Here is a 23170-nt window from a genome sequence, read left to right on the forward strand (position 1 = left end):
TAAGTGTAGTTTCAGAATTGCTGTTATAAATATATTTACTTACTAGAGTGTAGTATTGCATACACTTCTTTTTGTCTTTAGTCTTATACTATTCAGTCAACATACTGTTTTCCAGCCTTGTTCATTGGTGTTATGTTACTCATTTGAAATACAGTTAGTTTTATTTGTTACTGTTTTTAGTCCATTTTGAGCTCTTCTCACATCCTGGCTGATTTTGGTTATTTTTTTCATTGGAATATCTGAAACATTATTGTGGTGTTAATAGTTCTGTAAAACAGTATGTCCGGAAGTATCCCTCCCACCTCTCATCTCTTTTACCTTATTCTCATTTTCCTTTTCTGCCATTTAACCACCCATCCATATGGGTAACCAATCTTAATAATTTCTTGCTTAGTTTTTAGTTTATTCCTATCTTTTTACACAAATCAGAAGATACATGTAGGAAAGGAGATATAAAAATTATATATGAGGGGCTTCCCTGGTGGCGCAGTGGTTGAGAGTCTGCCTGCCAATGCAGGGGATACAGGTTCGTGCCCCGGTCCGGGAAGATCCCACATGCCGCGGAGCGGCTAGGCCTGTGAGCCATGGCTGCTGAGCCTGCGCGTCCGGAGCCTGTGCTCTGCAACGGGAGAGGCCACAACAGTGAGAGGCCCGTGTACCGCAAAAAAAAAAAAAAAAAAAATTATATATGAAAGGTAGTGTATTTATAGACACTACATACTTGATTCTGTAACAGCTTTATTGAGATACAATTCACATGCCATAAAATTCAGTTCTGTCATTTTTAGTATATTCACAGAGTTGTGCAACCATCATCACTATCTAATTTGAGGACATTTTCATCAGGCCAAAAAGAAACCCTGTACTTAATAATAATTACTCCCATTCTCTCCTATTCCCAGGTCTAGGCAACCACTAATCTACTTTCCATCTCTATAGAGTTTCCTATTCTGGGCATTTCATATAAATGAAATCATTCAATTTTTTTTGCACCTAACTTCTTTCACTTAGCATGATGTTTTCAAGGTTCATCTATATTGTATTGATAACATGCATCAGTACTTTGTACCTTTTTATTACTGAATGATATTCTGTTGCATAGATAATACCACATAATTTTGTTTATCCATTCATCAGTTGATGGACATGTTGGGTTATTTCTATTTTTTGGCTATTGTGAGTAATGCTGCCAAGAACATTTAAGTACCAGTTTTTATGTGGACTTACGTTTTCAATTCTCTTGGATCTATACCTTGGGATGGAATTGCTGGATCATAGGGTAACCATGTTTAACTTTCTGAGGAACTACCAAACTGTTTGCCAAAGCAGCTGTAGCATTTTACATTCCCACCAGCAATGTGTGAAGGTTTCAATTTCTCCACATCCATGTCCACATTTGTTATTGTCTGTCCATTTAAACTATAGTAGTAGGAGTGAGGTGGTATCATTGTGGTTCTAATTTGCATTTCCCTAATGGCTAATGATGTTAAACATCTTTTCATGTGCTTATTGTCAATTTGTATATCTTCTTTGAGGGAATGTCTGCTAAAGTGCTGTGCCCAATATTTAATTAGGTTATTTATCTATTTATTGCCCTGGTGGTTACAATTAACAACTGATAACATTGTAATTTGGGTTATTACCAACTTAGTTTCAATAGAATACAGTAATTTTGCTCCTGTATACTTTCATTTTCTCTTCCCTCCTTTGTGCTCTTAGTGTCATACAAATTACTTCTTTCTACTTTATAAACCCAAGAACACAATTTAATAATTATTGCTTCATGAAGTGTTCCTTTAAATCAGGTAGAAGAGAGTTGCAAATAAAAATTATATTTGTACTGTCTTTTATGTAGTATTTTATATTTTAAATAGCAGATTTAAAGTCTCTGTCTGATGTCTGAGTTTTCTCAGGGTTAGTTTATATTGATTGCTTCTTTCCCCCCGAATATGGGTTATGCTCTCTTGGGCTTTTTTTGCGTGTCTGATAATTTTTTGTTGAAAACTGGACATTTTAAACGATACAGCGTGACACCAGTGGTTAGATTCTCCCTCTCCCCTTTCTCCTCCACCCCTCAAGGTTTATTTATTATTGCTGTTTGTTGTTTGCTTGTTTAGTGACTTTTGGGGAACTAATTCTGTAAAGTCTATTTTCTTTGTCATGTGTTGTCACTGCAGTCTCTGGTTATCCTAGTTGTTATTTGTGGGGTCTTGCAAAGAATCATCAAACAGGTCACATGATGTTCTTTGGGAATGGGTCTCTGAAGGAAGGAGCCTATTCTGCCTATTACAGTTGCTGACAGGGTGCCAATTTTTGTCACGATTGTGTGCTGTGGGTTTTCAAGGCTGCTGTAGTGCTGATGAGGGAAGATAAGAATAGGCGAGTTAAAATGCAACAAATGCTGCAGTTTTTACTGAGATTCAGCCCTTTTTCTTGAATAAGCGCTCTTTGGATTGCTGCAAGCCTTTTGTTAATTTCCAGAGTTCGGAAGAAATTTTCTCTTGCTTTTAATGAAGGAGAGAATTTTCTGAAGTCTTTGTTCTGCTAATTTCGTTAATGTCACTAGTCTATATCCTTTTGTTTTCCAGTGTATACATAAGAGAATGTTTAAAGGTAAATATTACTGCACCAACTGTCTAATAATAGTTTTTCCATTCAGTATGTTGTTATCTGTCATGTCTGTTCTTCTAAAACTTTAATTTTAATGGCTGCATGGTGTTTTAACCCATGGGAGTACCATAATGTATTATGTGTTTCACTTGTTTTTGAAACTTTGGTTTTTATGATTTTTCATTATCGTTAATAGTGTTTTATTGAATGTTCTTTTATCTAAATCTTACTAATTTATAAGATTATAAATTCATGAAAGTGGAATTTGTTGAGTGTAAGAGCATGAAAACTTAAGTTTTTGATGCACATGGCCAAATTGATCTTCAGGGAAGTGGTTTCAGTTTATATTCTACCAGTCATGTACGAAAGTGCCTATTTTCCCACATCCTCACTTACTACTGGGTACTACTATTCATTTAGTTTTGTGCTCTCTAGTAGATCTTTTGGTAATGATGAAAATGTCCTATATCTATGAAATTTCTATTTCTGTATCTAGTAGAGTAGCCGCTAACCACATGTGGCTCTTGAGCACTTGAAATGTGGCTAGTCCTAAATAAGTCGTGCTATATTTCAAAGATTATTACAAAGGAAAAGAAAGTAATGAATAATGTAAAATGAGTCATAATAACTTTTTTATTGATTGCATATTGAAATGATAATATTGTATATACATTGGGTGAAATAAAATGATATTAAAGTTAATTTCACCTTTTTACTCTTACTTCCGTAGTGTGTCTACTAGAATATTTATAATTACATATGTCATTCACCTTACATTTCTATCAGATAGTGCTTGTCTAGACTCTAGACCATTCTTCCTTTAAAAAAAAGCCCTGCTTCTTTAAAGTTTATGCTATTTAACAACAGTATTTTCACACCCTTCTTAAATTTGTCAGTTACCACATCCCTGTTTTCTCCTTATTTGTCAAAGGTGTCACCAAACACTCAGTTTTTCTTTCTACCCCAAGTTCTCTTACCATTCTGGGGCGTTTTTAGTGCCCATGTGTAAAACTTGTTCAATAATTTAGCTTCACAGTATCTGGATTATGGTTGAGCCATCATTTTAATGGCTCCATGTGGTCATCATGTGGAACTTCTGTTCCACCTCTGAAATCTTAATTGTATGGCTCATTCTATTCACAATTTCATATTCTTAGGTATCTCATTTCCTTACTTCATACCTTGGATCCTTGACTCTCCATTTTGTTCACTAAATCACTTCAACCATACTTGTCAGCTCCCTTGATCCCTTGTACTTTTGTGTACCCTTTCTGCAAAATAACAGCTTCAAATAACAGCCTATTGGCTTACATTTAAGTTACAGACTGCTATTGGAGTAAAAGATCTCGTGGCTTCAGGGATACATTCACACAGATCTTCAACCTAAACTAGTGGACAGAATTCCTTGGCTGCCTGTTTTGTGTTCCTAGCCCTTCTTTTTGTTTTGGTGGTTGCTGATTCAAATCTTTCTCTCTTAAAATTCCCTGGTCCATCCCTCCTCTTTTAGGATTAGCAGGTGATTTTTTTTTCTGGAGTTTAGAGAAAATCCTGTCCATCATTCCAGAATGTTATCTGTATCCTGGTTTACCTTCCTTTCTTCAGCTACTTGTGTAGGCAATCTTTTTTTTTTTTTTTTTTTTTTTTAATTTATTTGGCTGTGTAGGGTCTTTGTTGCTGTGTGTGAGCTATCTTAGTTGCAGCGAGCGGGGGCTACTCTTCATTGAGGTGCACAGGCGTCTCATTGCGGTGGCTTCTCTTGTTGTGGAGCACGGGCTGTAGGTGCGTGGGCTTCAGTAGTTGCATCACGTGGGCTCAGTAGTTGCAGTGCACGGGCTTAGTTGCTCCGTGGCATGTGGGATCCTCCTGGACCCAGGATTGAACCCGTGTCCCCTGCATTGGCAGGCAGATTCTTAACCACTGTGCCACCAGGGAAGTCCCTGTCTAGGTAATCTTTTCTTTTTTTTTTAAACTTATTTTTTACTTTTTAAAGCATTTCTTAAAAATTTATTGGAGTATAGTTGATTTACAGTGTTGTGTTAATTTCTGCTGTACAGCAGAGTGACTCAGTTATACACATATATACATTCTTTTTTATATTCTTTTCCATTGTGGTTTATCCCAGGTTATTGAATATAGTTCCCTGTGCTATACAGTAGGACCTTGTTGTTTATCCATTCTATATGTAATAATTTGCATCTACTAACACCAAACTCGCAGCATTTATTAGCATTTAAACATGCAGCTATCCTTTTTTTTTTAATTCCTAAAACTTGCATAACCCTTTACTGTCCTCTAGCTTCTACCTTATTGCTCTTCTATTCACAGATAAGCATTCAGAAAGAATTGTTTACCCTCACTGTCTGCAGTTAGTTATTCACTGCTTATTTAATTCCATTCTGCCTTCATCTATCTTTCCCCTACCTTCCCACTGCTCTGACAGTGCTCCCTGATAATGATGTATAGATTCTTCTATGTCTCTATATTGACTACTCCAGAGCATTTGGTACAGTTGACCACTTCTTGAAGGAGGCCACTACAGTTGACCTCCTTGAACTGCTTCTAAGAACTACTTTCCTCATTCTTCTTCTCTCTCCCCTTTTCCTAGGTTTGTGTAGGTGATAGTGGTGGTGGTAGTGGGATGTTGGTGTTGGTTCTGACCTGCTTCCTACTTTGTATACTGTAATTGGATCCATACCCATGGCCTTCATACCGTTTAAATGTTGTTGACTTAAAATGTTAATATCTGCCTAACCTAGACATTTCTAGAACTTCTAACTTTTATATATGTAGCTGCCTACTAGATATTTGTCTCCCTAAAGCCAATTTAGCACCTTAAACTCAAATGAATTTTGCTTTTAATGATTGGAACAACCATTAATCCAGTTGCTCAACCTAAATTCATAAATTTGAGTCTTACCACTCCCCCCACAAGTTACAGAGACTTGTCAGTTCATGTCATTAATATCTTACCCAGAACTGTCCATTAAAAGTTAATGCAAGCCACATATGTAATTTAAACTTTTCTAGTAGCTACATTTAAAAAGTAAAAAGGAACACGTGAGTTTAACTTTAGTATCAGATTTTATGTAGCCCAGTATAGCTAAAATTTTATTTCAACCTGTAATCAGTATAAAAATTGACATACTTTATTCTTTTTTTCATAACCGGTCTTCAAAACCTGGTTTCTATTTTATACTTAGAGTATATATCAATTCAGACTAGCTAAATTTCAAGTGCTCGATAGCCACATATAGCTAGTGGCTACTGTTATGGACAGTAGCATTCTAACTTAATTTCTCTTCATCCCCACTGCTTCTGTCTTCCCTGGGCTACTGCAACAGATCTTGAGATTGCTACCATTATCTCCTGCAGTTCATCCTAAATATTATTGTTAGTGGTAATTTTCTAAAATATGAATGTGACTTGGCATGTGAATTAATGTGATTGTGCAATTTTCTGCTTCAAATCCTATAATGCTGTTCATAAGTTTTCAAGATGAAGCCTATTCTGAGTTCTTTATTGTAGCCAATGAAGTCCTTTATAATCTGGCTTTTGCTTAACTTTCCTACCCTGTATCTCCTGGACCCTGATAATGAGTTGTATTGAGCTATTTGTAGTTACCATAAAGAACTGTGCTCTCTCCTCTTGCTTTTGGACCTTTACAGTTACCAATTAGCCTGCTCATATTCTCTAGTACCTACCCACATTTCTCATCAGACTAAGGCCTACTAGTCCTTTAGGATCTGAAGGATTTGACCCCAGGATAGGAGAAAACACCCTTTTTTTCGTTCTCATAGCCATCTTTCTGTGCTTGCCTCCATTATAGTATTTATCACAGTGTTAATATAATTGTCTTCTAACTTACCTGACCTCAGATTCTTAGTTTTATAAGCAGGGACCTTGTTTTTTTTTTTTTTTTTTTTTTTGACACATCTCATTAATGCTTTAAAACATGCACTCATAAGTGGGGGTTGGTGATTTTGCCCCCAAGGGGAAAACCTGTTTTTTTTGTTTGTTTGTTTTTTTTATTTTAATGCTTGGCTTATTTATTTATTTATTTATTTATTTATTGGCTGTGTTGGGTCTTCGTTTCTTTGCGAGGGCTTTCTCTAGTTGTGGCAAGCGGGGGCCACTCTTCATCGCGGTGCGCGGGCCTCACACTATCGCGGCCTCTCTTGTTGCGGAGCACAGGCTCCAGAAGCGCAGGCTCAGTAGTTGTGGCTCACGGGCCTAGTTGCTCCGTGGCATGTGGGATCTTCCCAGACCAGAGCTCGAACCCGTGTCCCCTGCATTGGCAGGCAGATTCTCAACCACTGCGCCACCAGGGAAGCCCAGGGACCTTGTTTTTATTAACTTTTACATCCCTAATTACTAATGCACACATTGTAAGGGTCCAGTAACTGTGTTGATTGAATGAGTGTGGCCAGTAATTCTGTGAGTAGAGGTTTAAATTCCAAGTTCAGAGCAAAGAAAAAAATGTATTTAAACTTTTAAGTTATCTCATTCTTACATGTGTTCATACAATTAAATATTAAAACCTTTTTCTTTCTTTTTTTTTTTTTTTTTTTTTTTGCGGTACACGGGCCTCTCACTGTTTGTGGCCTCTCCCGTTGCGGAGCACAGGCTCCGGACGCGCAGGCTCAGTAATTGTGGCTCACGGGCCCAGCCGCTCCGCGGCATGCGGGATCCTCCCAGACTGGGGCACGAACCCGTGTCCCCTGCATCGACAGGCGGGCCCCCAACCACTGCGCCACCAGGGAAGCCCTAAAATCTTTTAAGTAGATTAACCAAGAACCCAGAATAAGATTAAGAAAGTAAAAGTTGGTTCCATTTGTACACAATTGTTCATCTCAGTAAAAAGGGAGGAGCTGGGGGCATGCAAACTAAGATATGATCTTTAGAGAAAATTGGGGAGGGAACATCAAAGTTAACATTTAGGACAAGCTTATGTTATCTTGTAACATCTTAGTGTTCTTGTTATATTAAATCTAGAATCTAGGTATTTTTACACCAGTTATATTTAAAATACTTAAGGCATTTAAATAGTGACATTCTTTAATTTTCCCCTTGAATTATGTAAGTGATGGGAGGAATTTGACTGAGTGCTAGACAGTTTCATCTATGTGTATGATGTAAGGCTTTTGTTAGTAATAATGAGTAGACAAGTAAATTTATGTATCTTTTTTCTTTTGTAGTGAGTAATTGTTTTTTGTATTTAGAATTACATAAACTTGAGGAGAAAGAAATTTAATTGTAGTTGTCAGTATGTGAAACAGCATACAGTTTGTCTGTGTTTTAAAATCCAAAGTGGTACAGCCTGAACTTGAAATTATTTAGGAAAGATCAAATGTTACCTTTGAAATTTTAAGTTACTGATATAAACCTTCCTTGGATCTTTGCAGTCTGTTTTTTTTTTTTTTTTGTATGTTTGTTTGTTTTAATTGTAGTTACTAAGGGGAGAAATAGAATCCTGGTTATATTTATGTAATTTGGGGCTGAATATCTCTTTTTGTAAAGATGGGGAGAGCTGAAGGTTTATAGTAGATCCTACCAAAAATATGTTTTAATTTTCCTCAAATTCTGACTTTTGTCACTTCCATCCTGTCACAACTCAATTTCGTTGTTGTTACTGAAAAGCATATTTAGCAGTTTTCAAAACAAGTTGCTACTTTTCTCCTTTGGAAAATATGTATTTATAAATATTAATATTTATAGATACTAATATTTAAACCTTTAAAATGATAATGGATTTTCACATGCCAAGATTTTGATAACTTTATTCTTTGGAATAAGGACAAATGGCAAGAAAATATAAACAAATCTCAAGGGTTCCAGTAATCTGTCAGTTGAAACCTTTTTGAGGCATCTTGTTCTTTGAATATAATTGATTTCTAGAAGTAAGTTTAAATAAGTTAAACACTGAAATTACTGGATATTGTATTTAAGTTGATTTTTCCACAGGTAGTGAAATAGCAAACAGTGGAATTGTAGCTTGATTTTCTTAAATGTGAATTTTGGCATAGAGATTTGGCATACCTTTTGGATAGTAACCAAAAGATTTTGTAAACATATGCTTTTAGAAAAGATGATTTGATAACTGTTTCTTCTTATGTAACTGATGTTTGAAATCAGGTAATACTCTTAAGACCTAAAGGTATTTTGGGTGATTATACTTTTATCTACATTCGCATGCTTATAGATGTCACAGTTATATCACTCAGGTCTGTAAGTAACATTTCTTTATCCAGAGGTTGTATTTCACACTGGCACTGTGAACATTATATTTGTGCAGAAAAAGAATCAGTTTAGGTCTTCTGAATTATAGACTGTGGTTGATTTTAGAATTTGGGGTAAGGAAAGATTCTTATGAAATGTGAAAAGTCTGTGTGTTTTAGTCAACCAGTGTTATATTATTGGTGTATTTCCTAAGTCTGTCTTTTGTGTTGAGACACAGTTTCTTCCTCAGAAGAAACTTTCCTGAAAGTATATTTTTGTCATTTATCTTTTTTAATAACTCCTGTGTATCAGCACTCTGTTAGGAATGTAGAGATGAATATGACATGATTCTCTCCTTGGAAATAAGTTGTGTTGGGAAACTGACAAGTAATATGTTTAATTTTAAATTAATGTAAAACATGAAATTATTTAAAATGTTATAGTAGTTATGTACAGAGAATTATCTACTCTCAACCTAGTCACTCTTCTTCCTCACTGAGACTGCTTTTGTGCAAAACTACCAGTAATTTTCTTATTTCCAAATTTTATGTTCACATCTCTGGTATTTCATTTGACTTTTCAGTAGCATTTAACACAAGTGAGTGACCTTGAGCCAGTCCTAGTTTTCCTTTCTCCTCACTGACTGATCAATCTTTCTCATTCTTTCTCTGCCTAACATCTCAATGTTGGAGTGCTCCAGGACACTGTCTAGACCCCCTTTTATCTATAATCTCTCTTTGGGAATCTCATCCTCTCCCAATACTATCTATATGCTTATGTTTCCTAAATCTATATTTTCAGCACCAGCCAGCCCTGGAATTTCTGAATTCATATGTTTAACTGCCTACCGGCCATCTCTTCTTGAATATGTAACATACACCTCCACTTAACATGTTCAAAGCTATTTTTGATTTTTGGTGATTTTGGCCCTCACTGCCCACTCTTTTCCTCCCCTTTGTATCCTGTTTCCCTGGAGATATCACTAGCCATTGAGTTGTTCAAGCCAAGTACTTAGGAGTTATCTTTTGTCTCTTTATCTTTTGTGTCTTTTTCTTTTGCCAGTCACATGTAACCCACCAGCGATGTCCTGACAATTCTTCTTTTAAAACATACTCTGAATCTTCATCTCTCTTTGCATCCATACCATCTAAATTCAGTATACCCTTTCTCTCTCGGACTACAGTAGGCTCCTTACTAGTTTTCTTATTTCCATTTCTTATCTTAGCAGTAAGAGCTATCTTTAAAACACAAATCAGGTCAGGTCACTTGCCTGTGTAAAACCCTCCAGTGGCTTCCTATCATGCCTAAAATAACATCCACATTTCTTACTTTGGCTGGGTACCACATGATCTGGCCCCTGCCTGCCTCCCTGACCTCATTTTTTATCACTTATCCCCTGGTCCACTACTTCACCTCATTGTAGTTCATGTACCTTCTTTTTGTTCCTGAAAGTACCAAGTTCATCCCCACTTTAGGGCCCATTCCTTAGCCCTAGAATACTTTTCTCCCTTTTCTTAATTCAGTCTCCTAGTTGTGCCTAAGACTGTTGTAGGAGTTGAGGATAAAGCAATAAATAAGACACAGGGGTAGATGGAGGTGTTTTTTTTACACCTTTTGTATGGTGGGTTCCTTGAATATGTAACCTAAAATATTTTCTCTGAAACTTCTTCAGCTCTCCCAGATGGCTTCCTCTTTTTGATGCCACAACTTACGTAATTCATTTAATCTGTACCATGATGGAGTTTACATTTTAGTTGGAGGTAGGGTGGGTGGAGATCACAATAAACAAGATTTGTAAAATGTATGTTAAATGGTGGTAGCTAAAGAGAAAAACATAAAGCAGCAGAGTGCTGAGATGAGGAATGGGTTGTAATTTTAGATAAGGGTGATCAGGGCAGTCCTCTCTTTGAAGGTGACATTTGAATAATCATCATCATCTGTTCTAGGTTGTGATATAACTCATAGATTTCTTCAATATAGAATAAAGACATACCCTTTTTAAAGACATTTTGTCCAAGGATAGTCTGTTTTCTTCTCTATGCTATATTATTTGCCTTTCAGTTTTTATAGGTCACATTTACTTCATCTTTGCATTTGTTACTGCTTGCCATCTTTAGCTTCCTTCCCTCTCCTGTATCTACAAGTTCGCATTTCTTCCAGTTCTTAACTTTATTTTAATTACTTGAAATATAGCACTGTATAAAGATTTTAACTAAAACATTGGCATTTATCTGAAGTGGACTGTTTTAATCCAGTGACTGACAGAGCAAAATTGTATGAAATTTACATTTTTTTTCTTCTTGGGATTTAAATTTGGTCCCTGTATATCTTCTTGAAACATCATACTTTACACTTTTTTCACCATTTCTTGTAAGACTTCAGGTACAGGGCATAGTAATTGTTCTTTATAAAAAGATAGGGCTTCCCTGGTGGCGCAGTGGTTGAGAGTCCGCCTGCCAATGCAGGGGACACGGGTTCGTGCCCCGGTCCAGGAGGATCCCACATGCTGCGGAGCGGCTGGGCCTGTGGGCCATGGCCGCTGGGCCTGCGCGTCTGGAGCCTGTGCTCCGCGAAGGGAGAGGCCGCAGCCGTGAGAGGCCCGCGTACCGGAAAAAAAAAAAAAAAAAGATAGATAGGAGGCCTACTGATTCTGTGTTTGATCAGGAGAGCTGCTGAAATAGATTAAAATTCACTGGGCCTTATATCCGACAAAAAATATTACCTTGAGTGAGTAGAAAAAAGTCTGCCTTCAATTTATTTGTAATTTACCTCTAATTTGTTGAGTTACATGTAAGTAACTTTCATTTTTTTCCCTCTATCTTTTACTATGTTCCAATGGATTTCTCTCTCCTGTTCGACTGAATGATTCTTGGAATTCCTCGTTTACTGTTCCTCTGTGGATCTGTCTGTTGGAATCTGGAACACTGGAATGATGGGAATGTGTTCTTTACAAAGTAGCTGTGAGTATGCTACATAATTTATAGAGAGGCTTTTTTCTGGTCTAAGTTAAATTTCAGTTATAGTTGGATGAAATATGAACCAAGGAAGCCTTAAATTTAATGCATATTCTTAGCTCTGCACGTAGTAGGCTTTCATATATTTGACTTGAAAAATTCTCATCAGTATCCTAACTAGTATATTTAAAATTAGCCTTTCAATTTAATTGGCTTACTTATCTTCTCAATATTTGTCTTAAAAATTAGTTCATATGAATTTTTAAAAAGGTAAAAATATTATGGATGGAATATTTAGTTACATATGTGATGCTAGTAAGGAATGCAGATTGCTGTTCTTTGTTAAATCCAAATGTATTGAATTAGTACTTTGATCCCATATAAGTTTTTTGGATGAGAATTTAAATGTGGCAAAAACCTTTAAGAAAAATGTGTACCTCTTAGGAATATTTTGCCATTATATTTTAATGAATGAATAAGACCTACCCCTAAGTAAATTAATCAGTAAGACTACTCACTCAGATGGTCTGAACTATGGACAGTGTTTCTCACCAATGGGTAAGTTGAAAATCAGACTGATTTACTATGCCAATTTAGAAGTAGATTTCTTTGAATTACTCATGAAACGTATTGAGTTCATCAAAGAATCAAAAACCACACAGAAAACTGAATTGAAGTTTACTTTAAAATCTGGATAAATCTGATGTTCCTGATGATAGAGGCAGCAGGCTCATGTAAATACCTTGAAGTGACATAATTGGACCTAGTATAACAGCTTGAAAGATAATGTTACTGATTGACATTGATCATGAGAGCTTTTAAGAGTTGATGTAAAATTTTAAACTCCACGTTTTGATTTTATTTCATGAAGAAGAAGATAAATTTCAAGAAACTCCTGCCTCTGGTAATTAGTATGAGCAAAGGGGATGATTAAAAGAGTCCTTAATATAATTTTAAGGGGATTTGAATTTTTATTGTGAAAAATCCTTTGTTTTTTTTTTAGTTGATTGGTCAGAATCTTATTATTAGTAACTTACTATAAATTGAAATCTTTGCTCTGAGGCAGGTTTCTTTAATTTTTATTTTAGTCCCTTGGGTTTTTATAATTGTCTATTGTCAGTCAACTTGTGCTCAATTCATTTTGTCCATTTCTGCAATTAACTAATACTTTTATTGGTAACACTGTAAAATCAGTTTGATTCACCATGAATAATAGTTTATATAGTTTTCTAAAAATAGGTTAATGAAGGGAATTTGAAATGTGTGACAGAAGTGATTTGTTGATATATGAATAACCGGACTCCTTTTGCTTTTCTCAGCAACAGAAGAACCTTGAAGGCTATGTGGGATTTGCAAATCTCCCGAATCAAGTATACAGAAAATCAGTGAAGAGAGGGTTTGAATTCACACTTATGGTTGTGGGTAAGATATGATTTCTCACTAAAATTGAGTTTTGATATGTTTGCAACTATTAATGAACTCTGAATGATTTGAGAAAACAATAGCCCAAATAACTACAGGGATCATGTGTTATATTTTCTTTTGTTATGCGAATACATTTTAAAATTTAACTTGATGGTGTAATAGGATTTCAGTATTTTCTTGCCTCTTTCTTGTAGATGGCACAGTTTTGGAAACTCAGTAAAAATTGAGAAGAGGGGTGGGAGGTGTAGTGGTTGAATAGAACGCTGGATAAGTTCTCTTCAGTTGATGATGCTACAAAAGGAAATAGCATCTGGTGGTTACTTATTACTCCAGGATAATTTTTTTTTTTTTTTTTTGCGGTACGCGGGCCTCTCACTGTTGTGGCCTCTCCCGTTGCAGAGCACAGGCTCTGAACGTGCAGGCTCAGCGGCCATGGCTCACGGGCCTAGCTGCTCCGCAGCATGTGGGATCTTCCCAGACCTGGGCAAGAACCCGTGTCCCCTGCATCAGCAGGCGGACTCTCAACCACTGTGCCACCAGGGAAGCCCCAGAATAATTTTATTCTCTGGCTCATATAGTGTAGTGAAGCCATATCACATGAGTGTTTAACTTAAACATATGTTCTCTGAATTTGAAAAAGAAGGATGGGGTAGAGGATCATAATCATGCAAATGATTACCCTGGGAATTCATTCATTAAGTATAAGCCCTGGAATTAGTGAAATATGATGACTCTCCTTGTTCTTTAGTTCACTCTCATTTTTCTCATGAGTGTGTTTTATCCTGTGAGCACCTTTCCCTGCCTGTAGTCCATTTTAATAGATTGTCAAGGGTTATTTTGACTGTAGGTTGGTAACATAATCATATATGCAAAAACACTTTACCATGTATAAGGTTAGTTATCTTAAATGACAATCTTAAATGACTTTATAATATTTTCACCTCATATAGGCTGACTTTATAACCTAGCTCCTCAGTTTGATGCAATTTTGTTGTATTTCTCTATTTGTTTTATGAAGGTAAAAGGCAGAATAGTGGATTGACTATCCATGACAGAGAAAATTGAGTTGATGCTGGACCTTTATGTACTGTGCATTAAATTTTGCTAATTACATTCAACTCCTGGTATTTTTATTTTGGTGTTGAATTAGATTAATTGAATTAGGTATGAAATACCCCTTCATTGAAGGGAAGAATATTTTATCAACTGACCAGAGTGTTTTACCTGAGGGTAGGTTTGTGGCTGTTTGGAAATATCTACATTGTAATAGTTCATAGTTAAAACATGGTGGTACAAAGTCTGCAAACTTGATACTTGGTAGAGTTGGTTAACTTGTCTGTCTCTGGTTGAGTAAGAAGCATAGTATACCTAGCTTGCAGACTGGCTGGTGTAGACCAGAGGTGTGGGTCTAAATAGGTGGGTAAAATATGCAGGACATACCTTTTCTTCCATAGATTGGTAACATAATCATTTTATGTGAAGAAATACTACATCTTACCTTTACTATGTAATGTTAGTGATCTTAAATGACAAACCGTAGACAAATATAAGATCATTTTTTAAATTGTAGAAAACTTCCTAGGTGCATTAGGAGAACCATAGCAATTTCCAAAAAAATTTTAATATTAAAAGTTAAAGAATAACTTCTTGAATATATACTTAGTAGAGTAATATCTGGGGGTCTAGGCCAGATATTTGGTTTGAAACCTCTGTGACATTTGTCCAGATGAAATAGTTAATAACCAGCTGATCTTGATTTTTAGAGTAAATACACAATCTCTGAATGTAACTGATTTGTTTTTCTGGTCAGTCCTTTTGTCAACTACAGCTTTTGTTTTTCTCTTCTTTGATAAGACTTCAACTGTGGATAAAGGAGAATGGGTGTTAATATTGTTATTCTGTTATCCCCACTATACCTTGAACATTACTGTTTAATTAGTTATCTTTGTATAGAGTTGTTGAGTGCAGGGTCTAAATCTTTTCATCTACATAGTTGCAGTGTATAACACATAAAAGTCACCTTTTGGAACTTCCCTGGTGGTCCAGTGGGTAAGACTCCACGCTCCCAAGGCAGGGGTCCAGGTTCAATCCCTTGTCAGGGAACTAGATCCCCCACGCATGTCGCGACTAAAACTTTGCATGCTGCGACTAAGAAGTCCGCATGCTGCAGCCAAAAAGATCCTGCATGCCACAACTAGGACCCGGCGCAGCCAAAATAAATATAAGTAAATAGATAAATATTCTTTAAAAAGTCACCTTGTAAGTAAATATTTAATACATTGTTTTTCAGACTTTAGGCCAAATCTAACAATATTGTTTGTAAATCACAGAAAGCTAAGACTTACCATACTTTAATATTCTTGACTTAGAGACTGCAAGCTATTCCTTATGAGCTAAGTCCTCATTTTTGAGATTTATGCTCAGAGCAGCTTTGGTTCTTATAACAATTCTTGGTTTGAGACTTATACATTGATACAAACTGAGAATCTATATTTAACAGTTGATTTCTTTATCTCTTTGTCCTTTGTTGGGAAACCTTTATCCAGTAACCTTGCTCCATAAGCAATATTTAGTATTTACTTGAGTGACTTTTTTGTATAAAAGAGACATAATTTCTTTTCCCATATTTTCTTCCCTAAAGGAGCTAATAATTTTTATGACAATGTAAAGTATACATAAAAAGATAAGTAACGTTTTTAGTAAGTAAATATAAGTCAGTAGAGTCATACAAAAATTAAGAGCCATAGATGTTTAGAGGTATAGGAGAGCTTTTCCCTGGTTCCCTGGTTGGAATTATTATTGCCTTACTTGAGAAAGAGGTATTAGGGCAGATTTTTGAAGAATAGAATTGGGATAGACATTGAGCGGGCAGTCCAGTTGGGAAAACAATAACCAACCCCTACATAACTTATTATGTGCCAGGGAATATTTCAAGTACATAAAGTACTGATACTTTATTATGTAACTCATATAGTCCTTAACAATAACCCTATGATGTAAGTATTATATTATTGTTATCTCCTTTTTAGAGATGAAGAAACTGAAGCATGGAGATGTTAGGTTACTTGCCCATGGTCACACTGCTAGCAAATGCCAGAACCAAACCCAGTCTGTTTCTCAGTCTGGTGTGTTCTTAGGCACTATGCAGAGGCTCATTTGGGAATACTGGATATAGTGCAGAGTTCAGTAGAGTGCGTCCAGTATGCCTTGAACTTGTATGATTCCAACTAGATATTGTTTTCCCTAAAAAAATTAAAAGAGGCAGAGGGACATACAGAGACAAAGAGGAAATGAATGAGAATTTTAGAGAAAAATAATGCAAGCAATTTTTTCTGCCATTCTACTGGAATGAGTACCTGTCCTAGGGTAGGCATGGTGGGAGAGGTGAATTCTCTGTTCCCCCAGTCATTTTCAGCTTCCACATACTTTTATAGTGTGAGCATCTCACCTTGCTGAGTTAGTCTAGGTGCCTTAATATAAACTAGTTACTTCTTAGAAACAGGTATCTGTTTTAGTACAGGAAGAAAAACAAGTTATCAGTTTATATGTAATTGTGCATTATGGATGATATATTGGGGGGCGGTTCAATATTAATTTGCACTGCATGTTGATTTTAGGATCTGACCCCAAAGTGGTAACTTTATAATAGTTGGAAATAAGGCTGGAAGGGTAGGCTAGCCTAAAATTTGAAGACATTCATTGCCTCCAGGATAAAAAGATTGGAATTCTTGATTTTGACTCTTTATTTGAAAATTTACTTTAAAACCCAGTGTCAGACATATCAAATAATGAAGACAGTTAGGTCTCTAATTCAGCAAATGTCAAACCTATTCGGGCTTGGAATTTGAAAATCGTTTGTGTGCTTCTTAATTTTTGCTCTGAGAATAAAATGTTAATTGTAAAATCTTGATTTTACTAGAATCTTTCAAAGAGGTAGAACTCAGAAAGATTGTAGATTGCTTTATCTGACCAGAAAATAATTTGAAAAACAAGTGGCATTAAGTCTATTATTTTGGGTTCTTTGAAGATAAAATTCACAGATCAATCATTTTTATAATATTAAGCTTTGCTAAATTTTTGTAGCAGAGGTTTTCTTTATTGTCATAATGTATTCGACATATATCAAATGTCTTTAGTAGCGCTGGCATTTCTGGTATTTTTTCGGTGGAAGGGAGCTTAGAATATGGTGGTTTAGCCATTTTTGGGATTCAAAGTTTATCATAATGCGTTTTTGGTTTTTTTTTGCGGTACGTGGGGCCTTTTACTGTTGTGGCCTCTCCTGTTGCAGAGCACAGGCTCCAGACGCGCAGGCTCAGCAGCCATGGCTCACGGGCCTAGCCGCTCCGCGGCATGTGGGATCTTCCCGGACCGGGGCACGAACCCGTGTCCCGTGCATTGGCAGGTGGACTCTCAACCACTGCGCCACCAGGGAAGCCCTATCATAATGTGTTTTTGTGTATGACTTATTAGTAAAAGTTTAGGAGGTATTTAGTCAGTGATAGGATATACAATGACAGTCATAGATAATTTTCTCCTACCTTTTTGTTGGTATTTGAAGTGATGTATTGATAATAACATCCAGAGTTAGTTGAAGAAATTGAAAGTAATATTGGCCATTTTGTATCTAAGCTGTTGGGCATTTAATGGAATTATGTTTAAGCCTGCAGTTAAGATATGTTGGATACTTGAAATACTTTGAGTAATATTTTAAAATTTTCTTCCCTGAGCTCTGTATTTTTATTTTACTTCTAGTGATAAAAGTAATTTAACCAATGATGATTGCACGACATTGTAAATATAGAAAAACCACTGAATTGTACACTTTAAAATGGTGAAATTTATGTTTTACGAATTTTATTTCAAAGAAGTAATTTAGTCAAAGCAGAGAGAATTTAGGGGGAAAAATCACATACCTACTATTTAAAATTTTTGGATTCCTTCTAGGTTTTTCATCTGTATATTTTTAAAAGTGCTTTTGTAATGTAATTGTGTTTCATTGTAGAAATTAGAAAACGCAGAAAAGTGAAATGAAAATATTACCAAAATCTGTCATCCAGTGGTAACTCTTAAGCATAGAAACATACAGTATTCTTGTTTGTATGTATCTGTAATGTTCTGTGATTGCCTTATAAAATTTAGCAGTAGATTATGATCATTTTTTTGATGTTAGACAGTCTTTGATAACTTAGTTATGGTCGAGTTGTAGACTTTATTGGCTTGTGTAGGTTGGGTATACCAAAATTTGCCATGTTGTCCAACATCAGTATAGTTACAAATAAACATGGTTGTAGTTATATCTGTCCTTGCATTTTTATTTACTTCTTTAGGATAAAGCTTTGGAAGTTTGAATTGCTACGTGTTTGAATGTTTATGCATTGTTTAAAGGGTTTTAATACATAATACCAAATTGCCCTAAGATAGGTTGTGTACCATTTTGCACACTAACCAGGTGTTGACAGCATATTGCCAACAGTGGATATTATAGTGTTTCTTTGCCAATTTAATGCCTAAAAATTGGTATCTTATTTTCATCTGTATAGTATTGTTGCTGGTTAACTTATTTTTAAATCATTTGTATTTATCTTTGGTTTTATAAACCATATATTCTACTTTAATTTTAAAAACTATGTTCCTTTTTTCCTTAATGATATATAGATACTCTAAGGTTATTATTATTGTTGTTGTTCAGTATTGACACTTTTTTCCACGATTTTTTCTGTGTCATGTTTCATATTAACTTGATTTTTATATTGTCCGTGTAGTCTTTTTTCTTATGGCTTTTGTCCTTGATGTCTGCCTGCTTGATTCAAGCTTGTTAGGGATTCCACTGTATTTAGGTATATAGACTAAGGTTTAATTTTTTTATTTTGAAATTTAAATCCATGTGGATTTTTTTGATGTGAGATATGAGACAGGACTCTGATGTTTAGTTTACCTTATTTTATTATTTAAAAAAAATATTTATTGAGTTATTTGTAGCGAGGTGGATGGACCTAGAGACTGTCCCACAGAGTGAAGTAAGTCAGAAAGAGAAAAACAAGTACCATATGCTAATACATATATTTGGAATGTAAAAAAAAAAAAATCGTTCTGAAGAACCTAGGGGCAGGGCAGGAATAAAGACGCAGACATAGAGAATGGACTTGAGGACACGGGGAGGGGGAAGGGTAAGCTGGGACAAAGTGAGAGAGTGGCATGGACATATATATACACTATCAAATGTAAAATAGATAGCTAGTGGGAAGCAGCTGCATAGCACAGGGAGATCAGCTCGGTGCTTTGTGTCTACCTAGAGGGGTGGGATAGGGAGGGTGGGAGGGAGAGGCAAGAGGGAGGAGATATGGGGATGTATGTATATGTATAGCTGATTCACTTTGTTATACAGCAGAAACTAACACACCATTATAAAGCAATTATACTCCAATAAAGTTGTTAAACATTTTTTTATTTATTAGGCTGCGCCGGCTCTTAGTTGCGGCATGCAGGATCTTCGTTGTGGCATGTGGGATCTTATCTTGAGTTGTGGCATGTGGACTTCTTAGTTGCAGCAAGAGGACTCTTAGTTGGGGCATGCATGCGGGATCTAGTTTCCTGACCAGGGATCGAACCCAGGCCCTCTGCATTGGGAGTGCTGAGTCTTATCCACTGGACCACCGGGAAGTCATCCCTTACCTTATTTTTTAAATGGTTAATTAATCCTCCCAAAACCATTTATTACAAGCTTTAATTTCAAAGATACATGTGTTTGGTTGGTTCTCTTTCTCAACCTTCGGTTTAGTTCATTCTGTAGTTCTTCCTATATAAATACTACATTACATGAGTACAGTTATAAGTTACAGTAATTATGTTGTTACTTGTTTGGGAAGATTACTGGAGTTTGTTTATTTAGGGAGATAGGCAAGTAAGTAAACAGTATATAAAATAATTACAGATTGTATTGTTTTCTAGGAAGGAAGTAAACATGGTGGGATCTGTTTAGGGCATCAGGGAAAATGCGCGTCTCTGAAAAGGAGGCTTTTCCTTAATAATACTTGAAATGCATGAAAATTAAGAAATACTAAAAAATAAATAAAAATGACTTAGCAAGAGATAATTATCATTAACATTTTGCTATATTTATCCTCAATATTTTACTTTTTTTGACAGCTGCATATTTCCAACTGTGGCTATCTCAAATTTTAGCCTCTCGTTTGACATTTGAATGATTTGTGTGTTTAATTTCTTAATAATGCTGCAGTAAAAATTTTAGATAATGGAAACTTTGGTCAGTGTTTTAACTGTGATGTTTAATGACTACATTGCATTCTAATTTGTGACTGAATATATCATAGTTCTTGTAATTTATTTCTCCACTAATGAACATTAAGTTTGTTTTTAACTTGTTAAAAATGACATGGCGATAAAGATCTTTTAACACACATTATTTGTGTATGTATTGGGAGTAGAGGTCAGTATCATTGTTTGTTTATAATCCCTGAAGTAGGATTACTATAGCAAAGTGTTTGAATATTTTGTGGCTCTTGACATATATTGGCAAACTGTTTTCTTAAAAGTTTGCACTGCTCTGAACAGCAATAAAAAGGAATCAAGTACTGATGCATGCTGCAACATGGGTAAAATTTGAAATCACTATGCTAAGTAAAGGAAGTCAGGTGCCAAAAAAAAAAGTTTGTGCTACTAAATATTTTTTTAAAAGGGAAAGTATATTTTGCCTGAATTTTAGGAGATTTATGGCATATTTGAAGGTGAGGATATTCCATTTCATGTATGCTGTAACTGTTTGTAGATGCTTGAGGGGAGAATGTAAAGATAGATGAAGACACTATAAGGGAATAGTAGAAGAGGACAAAAGTGTGCAAGTTAACTACATCATGAATCATTAATGTGATAATATCCCAGTTTCATTTAGTAGGCTTAAGAAAAAAGTCATTCAGTGTGATTTTTAAAATATATATAGGTTAATCCTTAAATTATAATTTTTAATCTATTTTTGCTTTTCATTCATATTCTATCTTTGAAAATAGACCATTTAAAATACTCTAATGTTAAAAAACACAGCCACCCTTTAACAGCCTTTCTGAGAGCCCTCAGATGAACTCCATAGTATGTGGGCTAAATTAAGGAAGAGAGGGTGAGAATGCTGATATTCTTTTGCCATAAGAAAATTGTCCTCTTGATATTGAATATACTCTCAAGATTCATTGTGAAGGTGGACTGAAAAGTTAGGAAACATTTGTTGATTTTAATTAGCTAGACTTAGGTACAAATATGAGAAGGTTACATAGTCTAAAAAGACTGGGCACTGTATGCAAAGAAAGGTGCTTAGGACTTTAAAGACTAGGTAATAAAGGGAGCAACTTCTTTACAGATAGAAATAGAATTTTCACACAGGAGATTATTGTGTGGTTTTCCTCTTGGTTTGGCAGACTGCTCTTTCTTGATCCTTAAGAGGCAGTTTCTCTAAATCTTCTTTAATCTAAGGCATGGAGATCACATACTGTTGTTGGTCAATTGGTCCATCCTTTTCCTAGGTAGTTCTATCACATGTCTCGGAAATACAGTTTTAAATATGAAATTGTCTTACTGTCTCTTCTTCCTAGCTATGATTACAGACAGCCCAGTACCACAGGAAGTCAGAATTTCCCCTTCATAGTCTTAGTCCACCAAAACAAGTCCACTCTCCAAAGCATTTGTAGACTGAGTTTTTTTCTGTGTTAGGAACCAGGTTTACTTTGTCCCAAAGCAGGAAGTTTTCTGTCATTACTTTTTTGGGTGCCCAGCTGGTGGATTTTGTTGGCAAGATAGTTTTAGGCCAATATATCATACTTGTTTCACCAATGTAATACAGAACCTCAGAATTATTTTAAAGGTCGGAAAGTTATAACCTGCCTCCCATGAAAGGCCTTGCAAAGGTGGTTGAAATTGTTGATGTTGTTAATTTTACCCCAATTTTATTTATCAATGAACAGAAACATATTTTAAGTATATAATTTTCATGCATTTACATGAGTCCTTTTGACATATTTTACTATATAGGAGTAATAATTTAAAGCAGTGCCTAAGATACAGAAGACTATGGACCTGATTTTTTAGGGGAAACAGGGTGAGTAAATGGGTTCAGTGACTGAACTTCCTGAAATGTAATTGAGATTTTTATCGTGTATTTATTTTCTGGGGAGAGATTGCATATTTAGATTCTCAGAGGGGTTGTTATTCACCTAAAAATTGAGAACTGTAGGTACAAAGTATTTTATGTAATTGGAAGTATGTGGCATTGATTTATTGTGATTCTTGTGCTGAAATAATGTTTTAATTAATTTTGTAACATTTCTGAACACAAAAGTTACAATTACAGTATACAGCTTTTTTTCCCCTGAAACATTTGAAATACGTGATCCGTCATTGTCCCCTAAATACTTGTGTATTTCTCTTCCTCAAGAATCTTCTTGGACATAACCATTAATGTACCATCAAAATCAGAAAATAGCAAATGTATGTTTGTATACATCCATACGTATATGTAGACACACACCCACATATATACTTTTATATCTATAGTACATCTGCATCTATTATGTATGTTGAAAATCATTAAGTTCACACTGATATCTCCAATTTCAGTTCATCACCACAGTGGTCGTTCTACTTTTCATCTTTTCTCTAGTTGTAACATCCTTCTGATGGTGAGAAATCGTTATCCTTAATACGTTTACTTTTTTTTAATTGAAGTATAGTTGCTGTACAATTTTATATAAGTTACAGGTATACAATATAGTGGCTCACAATTTTTAACTTAATATGTTTACTTATTTGATCAGTTCCCCTGTATGTTAACTAATTTTCTGCCATGTCCCCCAGGCTTTTCTCTTCCTCTCTCTGATGGAGTATCCCTATCCCTACTCACCCCTCTCAAGTGCTCTGACACCCTGTGGCAGGCCACTCTTCTCATGCAGTTGTCCTCCTCA

At 35.5% G+C, this 23170-nt stretch overlaps 1 protein-coding gene across 2 annotated transcripts in view; it reads left to right on the plus strand.

Annotated features, from left to right (window-relative positions):
* The window catches only part of SEPTIN7 (septin 7), a gene marked incomplete at its 5' end in the record, with an annotated part of 111079 nt that overhangs the window by 25157 nt on the left and 62752 nt on the right, over positions 1 to 23170 (plus strand). The window contains 2 exons of one of the 2 annotated variants that reach the window (XM_082632807.1): positions 12300 to 12338; positions 13100 to 13202. In XM_082632807.1, coding sequence (XP_082488933.1) covers positions 12315 to 12338; positions 13100 to 13202 — 127 coding nt within the window. Of the gene's footprint in view, positions 1 to 12299; positions 12339 to 13099; positions 13203 to 23170 lie in introns of those variants that run through there. The other variant, XM_082632808.1, reaches the window with a different exon arrangement.

Source organism: Mesoplodon mirus, assembly GCF_964341445.2.
Source record: "Mesoplodon mirus genome assembly, chromosome: 9".
Lineage (NCBI taxonomy): Eukaryota > Metazoa > Chordata > Mammalia > Artiodactyla > Ziphiidae > Mesoplodon > Mesoplodon mirus.